The following is a 13,014-nucleotide window of genomic DNA, read 5'->3' as shown; positions in this document are numbered from 1 at the left end:
TCCCTTGTCAATGTTGCCATGTTCAGGTCCTGGAGTCAGTCTACGTTTGTCTCTGTACCCATATCAATATCCTTCTGTCAGTGTTGGTGGGAGTACCGGCCGGGCGGGGATGTGGGGAGGGGAGGGGCAGGGTAAAACGAATTTCGGTGCACACACTGCATCACATTTTGCATTGCAGTGTGTGCAAAGCAATTTGTTTTGTTTAATTTTATGTTTACTTACCTTTTAAAGTCTGTAATCCATACATTACTACCCCCCACCCTGCCCCTCCCCCTCCCTACATCACCGCCCGGCCGGTACTCCCACTACCGGCCATGGCTGGTTGGTGCCCACTTGTCAGGGGTCCGGTGAAATTGTTGTCTTAGTTTTCTGGTGTCAGTGTGAGCTCCCAACCACCCCCGTCAGTGTCCCAGCTTTAGAAACCCACATGACAGCATTGTTTGTTTATTTTATTTTATGTAAACTTTGAAGCACTAAGAAGATGGCTACATTGGGGCAGATTTATTCAGCAGTTACTGTGCTCTTGTACCATGCAGTGGGGCACAAGTATGATGCAACTACTAAGTGAGATTTAGCAACCCACTCAAGGTCACCTTGCATGGCCTTGCATGGATTGATACATCTATAATAATGCAGCGCAGCGCAAATCTCTGCATTGTGTTACTCTGTCCCAGGGAGGTGTGGGTGTTCCCACGCATTTTCCCTTGAATTTTTGCACATTACCAGATTTACCATTATGGCTAGACCTGGGAATGTGTCAAAATGCTACACCTCCCCGGGTGAGGCATATCAAGGAGAAATATCTGTGTATCTCTTCGATACTTCCTCTATTAATGTTGCCTCAGAGGATTGTTTTATGCAGGATGGTGCCCCTTCCTGCACAGAAACAATTCTGTCTGCAATGCAGGCACTCTTGCACCACGGCACAGGGGTGCTGGCACTGGTGCTAGGCAGCAGATTGTGCGAGCACAAGGTAAGGACAGGAATGGGCCGTATAATGTTAAATACAGAACATTCCTGCCCTTTTCCTTTCATGCAGCTCAACAAAATGGCTTGCTGCACAGCATGAAAGTTTGATAAATAATTGGACCCATTGTGTTTGAAGTTAAAGATGGAAAGTTCTGGTGATCTAGAAATCGACCAGGGCTAATAAGTAGTTTAGTAGATCGGTCTTTGCACCAGTAAATATGGATGCTTGTGCAGTAATGCCAAAATACCACCTATGTAAGTAGCACCCGTGTAATGCCCCCTTCATGCACAATGGCATAAAGTGCAAATTCCTCCTATGAAGGGCACCTTTTAGCACAGACAAACTTCTGCTCTGCAACACTTGAAAAAAGAATACCCTTCTAAGAATTTGTGCCACTTTACATGACATTAGAAAACTCTGCCAATGTGTTTTTCCTAGAGGGAGAGAGAAAGTTCAAAAAAGAGAGCTCTGACAAGTAAAACTTGCAATTCCCTAATACATGCATTATAGTTACTCACGCAACATGATGATTATCTCCTATATCATACTCATGTTTGCAGATAACTTTGCAAGAGCAGTTTCACTTATCATTTGAAAATTAAGAAAATGGTTTGACGTTCGTTTCGCCTTCACAATGTAATGCAGACCTTGCATGCTGCTCATATTTAGAGGTGCTGGAAAGTGATGATATGAGCTAACATGTTGTCTTTACCTTGACCTGTGAGGCATGACTGCTTCCACTTGCATGGAGGGGCTATTATTATTTTGGAGGGCCTGGTCCCACCTGCCCCCTCCCCTTTCCCTAATGGCTGCGGACATGACTAGCAGAACCAAGAAAAAATAGCATTTGGTAAATCAGAATCTGGCAACCTGGAACAGAGGAGGAGTTGATGACCTTACAGATTGCAAAACAATATATTTCGCACCGAAAAGTAAAGTACCATTGCTTTACTTTGTATTGCTTTGCATGACTTTGCATCACTCTGCAGTGAGCAAAAGTATTTGTAAATATGTGCCAAAATGATTTCTCATTGCAATTCAGTGCAAACTTGACAGGTTAATTCTAATGGAATTCTAAAGGGGAAGATTATGTAGTAGGTGGTTATTCAGAATATTAATATTTTGGGCCGGGGAAAATAAATAATGGCCTGGCCACCAGCTTTTCATCTTTTAGTAGTAAAAAAGGCAGAGAGTTTCTGGGAATTTTAAGTAGGGCAAAGCATGTAGAGGCCACGATGAGACTAACGTTGGGAAAAACAGAGAAAGCAATTGGGTTTTGGAGAATGAGGAAGATGGAGGCGTGGGCCCACAGTTCCGCTCCGGAGGGACCAACATATTCAAATATCTTAGTACAAATTAGATTATGAGGACAAAGTAAGTTAGACCCTGACGTGTAATCTCCACAAACCTCAAGCGGCCTCAAGGAAAACCCTCAACTACCAGAATCCAGCGAGCGGGGCATGAAAGGAAAGGGCCAGATCGGCATCGACCCACATGGCAGAGAAGAGCCAATATCTTACAGGTACAGCGCTAGTTTGCACACCTAAACAGCACTCTAGTGGTCTCAAATGATCTGCGACTAACCTACAAGCAACAGGGGGACACTTTTCCAAAACAACGTCAGCAAGAACACTGCGGCCCACCCACTGCAGACGACCACATGCAAGGCCTGACCTATAAATGATGTCCACATAACCATTCAACTAATCTTCCCAGACTCTAGCTGCGTGTCCCCTTAGATGATACATCCACACAACCTAATCTAGATTGCGGCTCAATGTATAGGGTTTGAGACAACCTACTCACCACCTAATGCACAACGGGGGGAGTCCGATCATCGCTGTGATCATCACTACGAGGGAACGACGTGAGCTACACAACATTTGTGCTGGACATTAAGGTGCAACAATGACTGTTTCTAACTCAAGATCAGGGATACACGGCCTCATGTTCTGAGCCCCCCCCCCATCAAAACCAAGTAAGCACCTATCGGGCCCTCAACGCTCCTGGAACCATTTAGCCAAGTCTGCCTGCTTGCCTGACCCTGTATGCCTGACCCTAAGATGACTTAGGATCTGGTAACACACGCGTGAGCAGTAAAGCATTGATGCATTTCATACTGATAGTCACGGCCACACTATATAGCAGCCAGTTAACCCAGACTAAATCGCCTCTAAATACAGAATATCACAGTCTTAGCTGAAAGCATCTCAGCATGAACACAAAGTGATTTGCGATTTTCATGATAGGAATATCAATGCGTGCCAATGAACATTATTGACTTGATGATTGGGTTACCATGGTCCCAGGATCCCTCCATCTAAAAAGCAAGTGAGCACTTACCAACAAATGAATGGCATATTCACGCTACTAACGCTACTAGGCCTGGCCAACCTGCATATCTGCCGGCTGCCTGACCCTGCATGCTTGACCCTAAGATGGCGTATGACATGATTCCACATGAATGATCCTTGTCAATCTCTTCCTACTGCTAATTGTGGCAGAATCGCTATCAGAGATCTAATGTGCACAACCACTGTCCACAAACCTTCCCTTGGATACACAACAAATACAAGTACAGGCCAAACATACAGCACATGTGCACTGCTTACTGTTGAAGAATTGGCTGGACTGTTTCTCCCCTCGCATTATATGAGCAGGACCACACCATGCTCATACATCAACCTACACAAGCAAGCTCCACTTAATACTTGCGCTGTACAGTTTAATCTTATCCATCAACGCGGAACCGAAATCTCGACAAGACAGCAGTATTGCTGTACAATTTCTACCTGCAGTCCACCCTAAGTGTAAAAATGGCAAAAAAAGACACCAAGCAATCACTGAAGAGGTTGAAAGCTGACCCTCCCCATCCGGAATCTCCATTGAAGACCAAACAAGACATCAATGCGGCAATGGAGATGATTCTCAAAAAACTATCAGATGTCCATGACTTGGCCAAGTCTACCAAAACAAATACAGATATTAGGCAAAATGAAATCTCAGCAATACATCAAGACATCAGGGAAACTAATAACAGAATAGCAGATGCAGAGAGCAGGATTAGCAACCTAGAAGACAGTGAAAACACAACAAAGAAGCCCATAAAAGCACTCAACAATGCATCCCGCTCAATCTCTAGAGAAATGTCAGAATTGGAGGACAGAAACAGACGCGGCAATCTGCGCATCTTGGGGGTGCCTGAGGGAGAAAAGAATTGGCAGACTCTTGCATTGTATTTCTAGAAAAATGGTATGTCCAAGCTACTAACATAAAATTCGACAAAGAGTCCCAGCAAAGATACCTCATTGTCAAAAAGCACCACAGTCCATTGTCTGTAAGCCCCTGAGACATCAGCATGTTGAGCTAATACTGCCCTACAAGAGGAAAGACAGTTATATCCTTTGAAAAGACAATAAAATCTTTATCTCGCAAGATTACTCGAAAACTACAGTGGAAACTCGTAAGGGCTTCCTAGCCCTCTGACCAAAGATGAAGGCTTCAAACATCCAAGGTTCAGTCATAGGTCCTGCCAAATACCGGATTACAGTTTAAGGTAATACACAAGTGTTCAGTGACCCAATGATCCTCAAGAAATTCCTGGAAGACCAGGAAGAAACTCAGATGGACTCAAACTTAATTGACCCAAGGGCTGGTTCCAGTTATCACTCCTAACATGAGACTATCCCTCTGAAGAATAGTTACTAATAGAAAAGACATTCCGAATATCAGAAGTCCACTGGGCTAATAGACCCTCCTAGACTCTAAACTCTGTATTGAAATGTATGTTGAATATGCTCCAGGGATACGTAAGAGTAAGGTTGTACTTGCGATGACTCGGACAGACTCTGTTAGAATCCTTGTGAAGGTCAGCAATAAAATACACAATCCTGTATATACAAGAATGTTCAACTATCTAAATACACATCGTTAAGTACATACATGCACCCCATTCACCTTATGCTTGCATCAAACATTCACCTCTACCCACCCTTCATCGACAAAGTAACACTCATATATCGCAGTTTACCTGCCATAACTACTATCGAATTACCCACTTTCTGGAGTCAGTTTGAGGCTATTGTCTTAATTTTACAGACTCACAAGTTAGGGTATTCACAATACAGAAAGCAAACTCTAAGTTGAACACCTATAACCTTCTGTATGTTGTATTCTAGTACATATGAAGTTTTCATAGTTTGTACATCTGGAGGAGCAGTTCTTCCTCCTATCACCATGCCTATTGGCTATGTTGTGGGGTCGGTGGTGGGGGTATTATAGGGGACATGGTTTTTCATGTTCTTACCGTATTGTATTTTTGTTCTCTTGCATTTTGATTTATGTACCTTATATTTTATTTTTAAATGACACACTCAGGGGAAAGAAACACACTAAATCTCCTGTTGCTCTCCCACTGATTCCTGTTAGCCATAGACAAATGATATTCCTCAAACAGGTGAAGTTAGGAACAATGCTATGCCTTACTCTTACTGATGGCTGGTATAAACCAAACCATTAAAATAGTGTCCCTAAATGTGAAAGAGATCAACTATCCCATTAAGAAAAGAAAGATCTTCGATTACTTAAACAAACAGAAGGGGAGATGTGATTCTTCTGCAGGAGACCAAACTTGACTCCACACAATCATTAAATATTAGGAACCACCAGAACTTGGACAAGGCCTGCTCTGCAGCGCTGGGTAGGAAAAATGGGGTCCTTAGCTTATTTGCCCAAAAATCCAGAAGCAGCTTAGTATCAAGTCTTTCCGATACACAAGGGAGGTGGATTATATCAAAGCTATCAAAAGATAATATTACATTCTTTGTGGTTAACATATATGCGCCCACTAAAGATGATCCATCATTCTGTGATGATCTGTACACACAGTAAGAAAAATACTTGATGCAGCAACCATCATACTAGCAGGTGACTCCAACCTACCTCTAGATCCCCACTAATAAAAACTCTCAGTTCCCATTCCACCTGAACAAAACACACAAGGCACTCAAGAAACTATGCACAAAATGTCATCTGGTTGATGCACGGAGAATCCAGGACCCTTCGGAAAGGGACTATACATTAAACTCTTTTCCCCATAAATCATACTCTTGTATAGACTACATCATGATTTTGGGTCATGCCTTATGTAAAGTCCACCACACTCAATAGAACAAAGAGTGATATCGGACCACTCCTGTATCACCCTAGCAATTACTGACCCCTCTTCAAATAAAAAACAAGCACAAATCAACATACAGGCCATTAAAGAAACTATCCATAACTTCCTCTCTGAAAAAAAAGAAAATTAGTCATCAGACCTCGTAAGGTGAGAAGCCCTAAAAGCAACAGTAAGGGGGAAGATTCTCAAAATAAGGTAAAAAATGAACAAAGAAGCCAACTCAAAACTCGCTGAGTTAGAAAAAGAAATTTTGGATATGGAGAAAATACACACCGCTAACAAAGACAATAATATACTCAAAAAAAATGTAAACAGATAATACCACTAGAACAAAATTATTAGTAATTGTGCGGGAATATGGGTTAATAAACAGAAGAACATTAAACTATCTGAATGGAATAATGCTGGCAACCCCCTGGCTTCTTTCCTAAAATTCAAACTTCAAAAATATGATATTAATGCTATAAAAAACAAGGAAGGGAAGATCACCACAAACCCCGACAGAATAGCTGACATCTTCAAAGACTTCTACCAGAACTTATGCGAAGAGAACACTGAAGTTAACCACTCAAACTGCAAAACGTACTTAAATGGTATTACACTATCATCTCTTACATAGGAAGAAAAACTCTCCATCAATGGTCCAATTACAGAAGATGAAATCATAGACTCAATCAAAAACCTCAAAATCGGTAATGCACCAGGCCCTGGCGGGTATAATACCAAGTTCTTCAAAACGTTCTTTTTGTCCTTAATATCCCTTTTCGTGATATTTTACCCATACTTTACCAAAACCGGCCAGATTACAGGCACTCCAGATGAAGCAATCATAACAGTGTTACCTAAAGAAGGGAAAGACCCTCTCCTACTGAAGAATTACTGGCCAATCTCATTGATAAACCTTAACTGTAAGATCTATGCATCAGTTCTTTGTAAACGCTTACAACATCACATATGCAAGCTCATACACCCCTCACAACTAGGCTTCCTTAAACACAGATTGTCCAGTGACAATACAAGACTACTATGCCACACTATAGAAAAGGCTAAATTAGTAAATTGCCATAAGGTTGCAATAACAATGGATGCCGAAAAAGCGTTTTATAAGGTTGATTTGAGTTACTTACGTCCAGGCCTAGAGAAATTCATTTTAGGTGATAATTCATCCGGAGGATTATGGCCCTATAATACAAAGAACGTGCCAAGGTCAAAGCTGGCAGCATTATTTCCTCCTCGTTCAACTTAAAACAAGGCACCAGGCAAAGTTGCCCTCTTATGCCTCCACAATTTCTCCTGGCATTAGAACCGTTCCTCCAAAATCTAAGAGAAATTCAAGGCATCACAGATGTCGCATTTGGCAGCACCACCATCAAACTTGCCGTCTACACCGATGATGTACTAATCATTACCGAAAATTATCCTTCCACCATCTCAGCACTAATGTCATCAATCCAACAATTCTCTGAGGTTTCTGGGTATTCCCTCAATATAGAAACATCTGAAGTTAAAAATCTTAATCAGCATAGCAACAATGACATATTAGGGACATCCGGATTAGTTTAGCAACAGGGTTGTATTTAGTGCTAGAGTTTACTAACAAACTAATCTCCACCCTACATACTAACTAAATAAAAACACTATTTAACACAATTTATTCTCTACTCGAAGGTAGGTCCCCCAAATTTCTCTCATGGTGGGTGTTAGTCTTGGCATTTTTTGGCATGTTTCCCCTGAGTTTTTTGCTTTCTGACCTCCCGGTTCTGACTCTGTTTGTGCTAGCTTAGTGTTTCTGCGCACGTTTCTCAATGCTAATAAGTGGTAAAGTACAAGTGATCCTGTGGTAAAAAGTGTTATGGATTGGTGTTTCCATGATTGGCCTGTTTGATTTATGTGTCAGTCCCTAGTAAAGTGCACTGCGTGTGGCAGGGCCTGTGAATCAAATGCCATTGGTGGGCTGCAGCACGGATTGTGCCACCCGACACGAATGGCTCGTAAAACGTAACTCAGACCCGCCATTGCGGAGTCTGTGTGCAGTTTGTAATTGCCATGTTGACTTGGCCAGTGCACACACTTGCCAGTTCTTCACCATCCATTTTCTTACATATCAGTCACCCCTCAGGTAGGCACAAGATACCCCTGTGGGCCGGGTGCAATGTATGTGAAACGTAGGACATGCCCTGGTGTGTGTGACATGTCCTGATAGTGAACTACGGCAATTTCGTTTTTCCCTATTGCAAGGCTCCCTGGTTCCCATAGGACAGAATGGGGAGTTTGTTTATAACATCTTATAAACACAACTGGCCCGGGGAATTAGGTAGGAAAATAAAGGTTAGTATGCCTCAACCCAGAATCTAAAGATGCATCTTTTAGTGAAGGTGATTTTTATATTTTGTGTTTGAAAATAACACTTTTAGAAAGTAGGCATTTTCCTGCTCAGTCATCCCCAGGGCCTCTGCTGGGATGTGGGGCAGAGCAGAAACCTTGGGAGTGATGATAACACCATTAGTTAACTATCTAATTAGCATTTTACCTATCTCACTTTCAGAAGATGTCTTAAGTAAGATAAATAAGTCCTTTAATAACTTCCTATGGCAAGGGAAGAAACCTAGAATATCGCTGATGAAACTTAAACTAGCCAAAGACAAAGGAGGTCTCAGCCTACCTATCTTCAGAAATTTCCAAACTGCTTATCTCTGTAAGCAAGGTGCCAATTGGTTAATTAATAACCCAACATATGTGCCTCCATGGGTGGCAAAAAAAAATCCCTCATTAAGAACGTACCTCTTGCAGCTCTCCCAACTATGCACAAATCCCATCTACCACACTCCAGAAATATTATACAAAATACAAAGAAACCCCTCCTGCGCCTGGACACCCAATCACAGGTGATATTGCATATCTCAATTCTATCCTCCATATGGAATAACCCCAAACTCAAAAGTCTTCCAATTTTTTGGTCTGAATGGGAAAATAGTGGCATCAAACTAATCAAAGTAATCTACGATGGCACCGCCCCACTGCCGTTCTCATCAATACAGAATCGAGTCAATCTAAAGAATCTAGACTTTTGTAAATTCCTACAATTAAAAGTGCAGATTGTGAAAAAATGTCTCACTCCAACAACACCGTCACTCCCTAACTTACTGGGTCGCCTGTCCAAAGCAGGTCGCATGATCTCAGGCATACACAAGCTCCTTCTGCCTAATCAAAATAAGAATCCTGCCAATAACCTGATAAAATGGGAATTGGAACTAAACACAAGTAACATTGTTTTTTTGGACTGAGGAATCATTAACAAAACCCCTTTCTCAAATAAAATATCGCCAGTCCTTTCCCAGACAAAATATTATTAATAGAGCGTCCTGGACACCCTCTACACTTTTTAAAGTCGGCCTCACCCAAACTTACAACTGCTGGAATTGAGAACAACACGAAGGCAACCTATCTCACATGCTATTTGAATATCCTGTCCTTCAGTTTTACTGCAACAAAATCTTTGACTGCATTAAATGCACACTGCCTGAAGTGTGTCCTTCAGAAACCATCTGAACCAGTGGCGCGAAATTCTTACATCAATTTGAATGTGATCTTCTTCCTAACTAAGGATCATTACTAACATGCTGAAGGGGTATCTATATGTTCATAACATATGCAGCTGTAGAAGCATTGCTTTATTGTTGGTACATTGTTGTGTGGTTTTACTTTAGGTTTCTCAGAGGAATCCTAACGGATATTTTGCAGTTATTTCACTAAGAATTTAAAATATAGAACCTTAAAATATGAATTCCTGCAGGACAAATTCTGTAAGAATTCATTTGGAAAAGCAACATAAATTAGCATTCAGATGCTATGGTTTCCTAAGTTATATATGTGCAGAGGAAATTCATTGCATGATTTGTCATTTGTCTCACACATAAACATATGAAGATCAGCGAATGACCTATTCATCTCTGCAGTGGACATCTCTTTAAATTCAGCCTAGTTTCAGGTTTAGTTTTTGTTTCTTTAATAGTGCCATGCTGTGGCTTTATTTTCAGACGTGAGGTTTATTCAGGCAAAGCTTTAGATACTATCTGGTACGGCAATAGGACATAGTCCTCTGAAAAAGAAATCTCATTGCCATAAAACCTACCTCTGTATTATAATGGACTGTAAAATAAACAGGGCCCTCTTAATATACCTATGTTCTCCCTGACCTGTCATGTCAAATTTGAAATAATTAAATATAGTGTATGAGAAGAAAATATTAAAACTACATCTGAGTTATGTTCCTCAGTTTATAAAAGTACACTGATAATGTCCTGTTTCCAAAAATGAAACCTAATTATCTTCCTTATGCGTCTGCTCCCGCTTTGGGACATAATGCCAGAATAATCTGCAGTCCAAATATAATTTAGAAAGAAACTCTCATGAACCTTGACCTGTTTTCCCCAAATGCTTGTCCAGGTATGCGACCTTTATGAACAGTGATTGATTAAAGAGGGAACCGTGCATAGCTAATTAGATATAAGATGCATAATCATTCTTACTTGTTTAAAACAATTAGAGTGCTATTTTGGGAATTCAGTAATTATCCACTTCTTTATTTTTGTAAACAGAATTCATGTGCAGATAAATTATTAATTATTATTATTATTAATACTATTTGCTTGCTCAGGATTAATTATCTGTAATATATGTTATTTTTTTTATAGTATAACGAAGAACTGCAGTACGTTGAACCATGTCTTAACGGAACGTTAGTGCAAGCAGACCGGAACAACAAAGAGGTAAGGATATGGACCATTTGGTTGATTATTTGTTTGCATACAAATCAAAATTAGGGGACAATATAACATGCACCACCTCCTAAATGTGCCTGCCAGATGTTTTTTTAAGATTTTTCGTTTTGTTGAACATGACAGAAAAATGTGAGCTGCATTAGAACAAAGAAAAGGTTTAATTGGCTTTGATTTACTGTTAGATGAAGAGGGGAATGGCCAATATACACTCTCTGGTCCCCATTCAAAAAGGTATTTTCAACCTTATCATCACATTTATGGTCAAAGTTCCTCCATTTATGACTGCTTGGAATTCACTAATAGATTTCTTGCAAATTGTTTTTTTGCTTCAAATTTCTCCATCACTAAAGCGAATAAAACTGCAGTTCTAAATCTGTTTACATGATAAATTGGGAGTATTCCAAGGTATGGAAGTTGGGGAACTTCCACAAACATGTACGTTTGTGGAAATCTGCATACTCTATTATGATTTTCTTTTCTTTCTGAACATGTAAAAGATCTACTCCAACCACGGACTGGAGTAAATTTCCTTGTAGGATTGGAACAGGAACGAATCACCACCAGTTGTTTGGTGATGTAGGAGAAGGGATTTTTCCATGGACATGTATGTTTTCCCCGTGGAGAAAAAAAACTACATTTCCTCTATTTACCTATTGTATCGCAAGAGATACTGCATTCCAATCCCAAAAGTACCCACAGAAACCTATGTCTTACTATCAGAAATGATGGTGGGTTGCAAAAAGTAGTAGAACTGCACCCTTTTGCAGGCATACTTCTACAGGATGCACATTCACTACTTTGTACGTGAATAGGCTAGTGTATTTTATTTATTATGACATGAGTCCGGAGAGACAGTCAAGTCTGTTTCAAACCCAGACCTAAAAGTAAAAACATAAGTCACATGGTTATTTTGCCGTATTCTTTTTTATGTATTGGGTATCATATAAAGGTCTAAAAGGACATGAATGTCATAGGCTTTAAAATGGGCAGGAAATATTGTTTTGTCAATACCACTATTGGTGATACCTTATGGGGGCATGCACCCTGATCTTTTCTCTCTCTTTACAGCTTTTGCTTTAGGCTGCTTTCAATAAACATTATGTTCTTTTCACCAAGTCTTCAGAAGCACATTTGATACTCCCTTCCCCAGACCACCAGAGAAGGGGGTCGTGGTTGCTTCCAGGTTAGGACAATGTCCCTCCTAGCCACTATGGAGGTCACCCGTATAAAGATTATTTTGTCTCTCGCCCTCCCCCCCAGCTGCCTCCAGGAGACCCAGCAGGGCCATCTGGGGAACCAAGTCTATATGGCTCAGCACCTCAGAGATATTGTGTCCCATGTCATTCCAGAAAGATGACAGGATCGTGCGGGACCAGACCACATGAAAGAAGTCAGTGGTAGGGAAGGAACTTCTCGAGGATGTGGCCTGCGTACAAGGTCCATCTAATACAGCAGCTGGGGGTCAAATATGTCATGTGAATATAATTCATTTGGATCATCCAAAATCGCGAGGAGATCGCCAATTCGCTCGAGCCAATCATGCCTCTCTCCACTCATCATCATTCAACTCGCCTACCAAGCCCTCCCATCTGCATGTGAGAATGAGGAAGTGATCTGGCTCAGAATCCTTACACTTCCTATGCCTAAATTCTCCTAGCCACTCTTCATTGCTCCTCCTGATCTAATTGACCGCAGCACTTAATTCAGTCTTTTCCAAGAGTCTTTCCTCAACTCCATCACTGACATCACCCTCGACTGCACCCATCTATCCATTATGTGTTAACTCAATAGTTGGTCTGACAAATCCAAACCACTCCAAACTATATCCATCATGAAGCCCCTAAACGTTATCAAAGGGCATCTGGTCTCCGTCCATTTGTTCTCAGCCACGCACACTTTTACACAATCTCACAATCTTATCACTACATTAAAGCCTATATTATCACCTCGAGCCACAACAACAATTTCTACGTCTCCTTGACACATCCATGCCAATCTTCTCAAATAATAGGACACGTTTGACACCTTGAAAGGAACTCACCCAAAATACTATTCAATCAAAGCTTGCAGACTCCATGTCAAGC

At 41.0% G+C, this 13,014-nt stretch overlaps 1 protein-coding gene across 2 annotated transcripts in view; it reads left to right on the top strand.

The window, feature by feature from the left end:
- CACNA2D3 (calcium voltage-gated channel auxiliary subunit alpha2delta 3) overlaps positions 1 to 13,014 on the top strand; it is a 2,559,454-nt gene that overhangs the window by 1,085,338 nt on the left and 1,461,102 nt on the right. For both annotated transcript variants that reach the window (XM_086939135.1, XM_086939136.1), the window contains exon 9: positions 10,844 to 10,918. In XM_086939135.1, coding sequence (XP_086795261.1) covers positions 10,844 to 10,918 — 75 coding nt within the window. The remainder of the gene's footprint in view (positions 1 to 10,843; positions 10,919 to 13,014) is intronic.

Source organism: Lissotriton vulgaris, chromosome 9, assembly GCF_964263255.1.
Source record: "Lissotriton vulgaris chromosome 9, aLisVul1.2, whole genome shotgun sequence".
In the NCBI taxonomy this organism is placed as follows: Eukaryota; Metazoa; Chordata; class Amphibia; order Caudata; family Salamandridae; genus Lissotriton; species Lissotriton vulgaris.
This window is presented reverse-complemented; position numbering and strand designations above follow the sequence as displayed.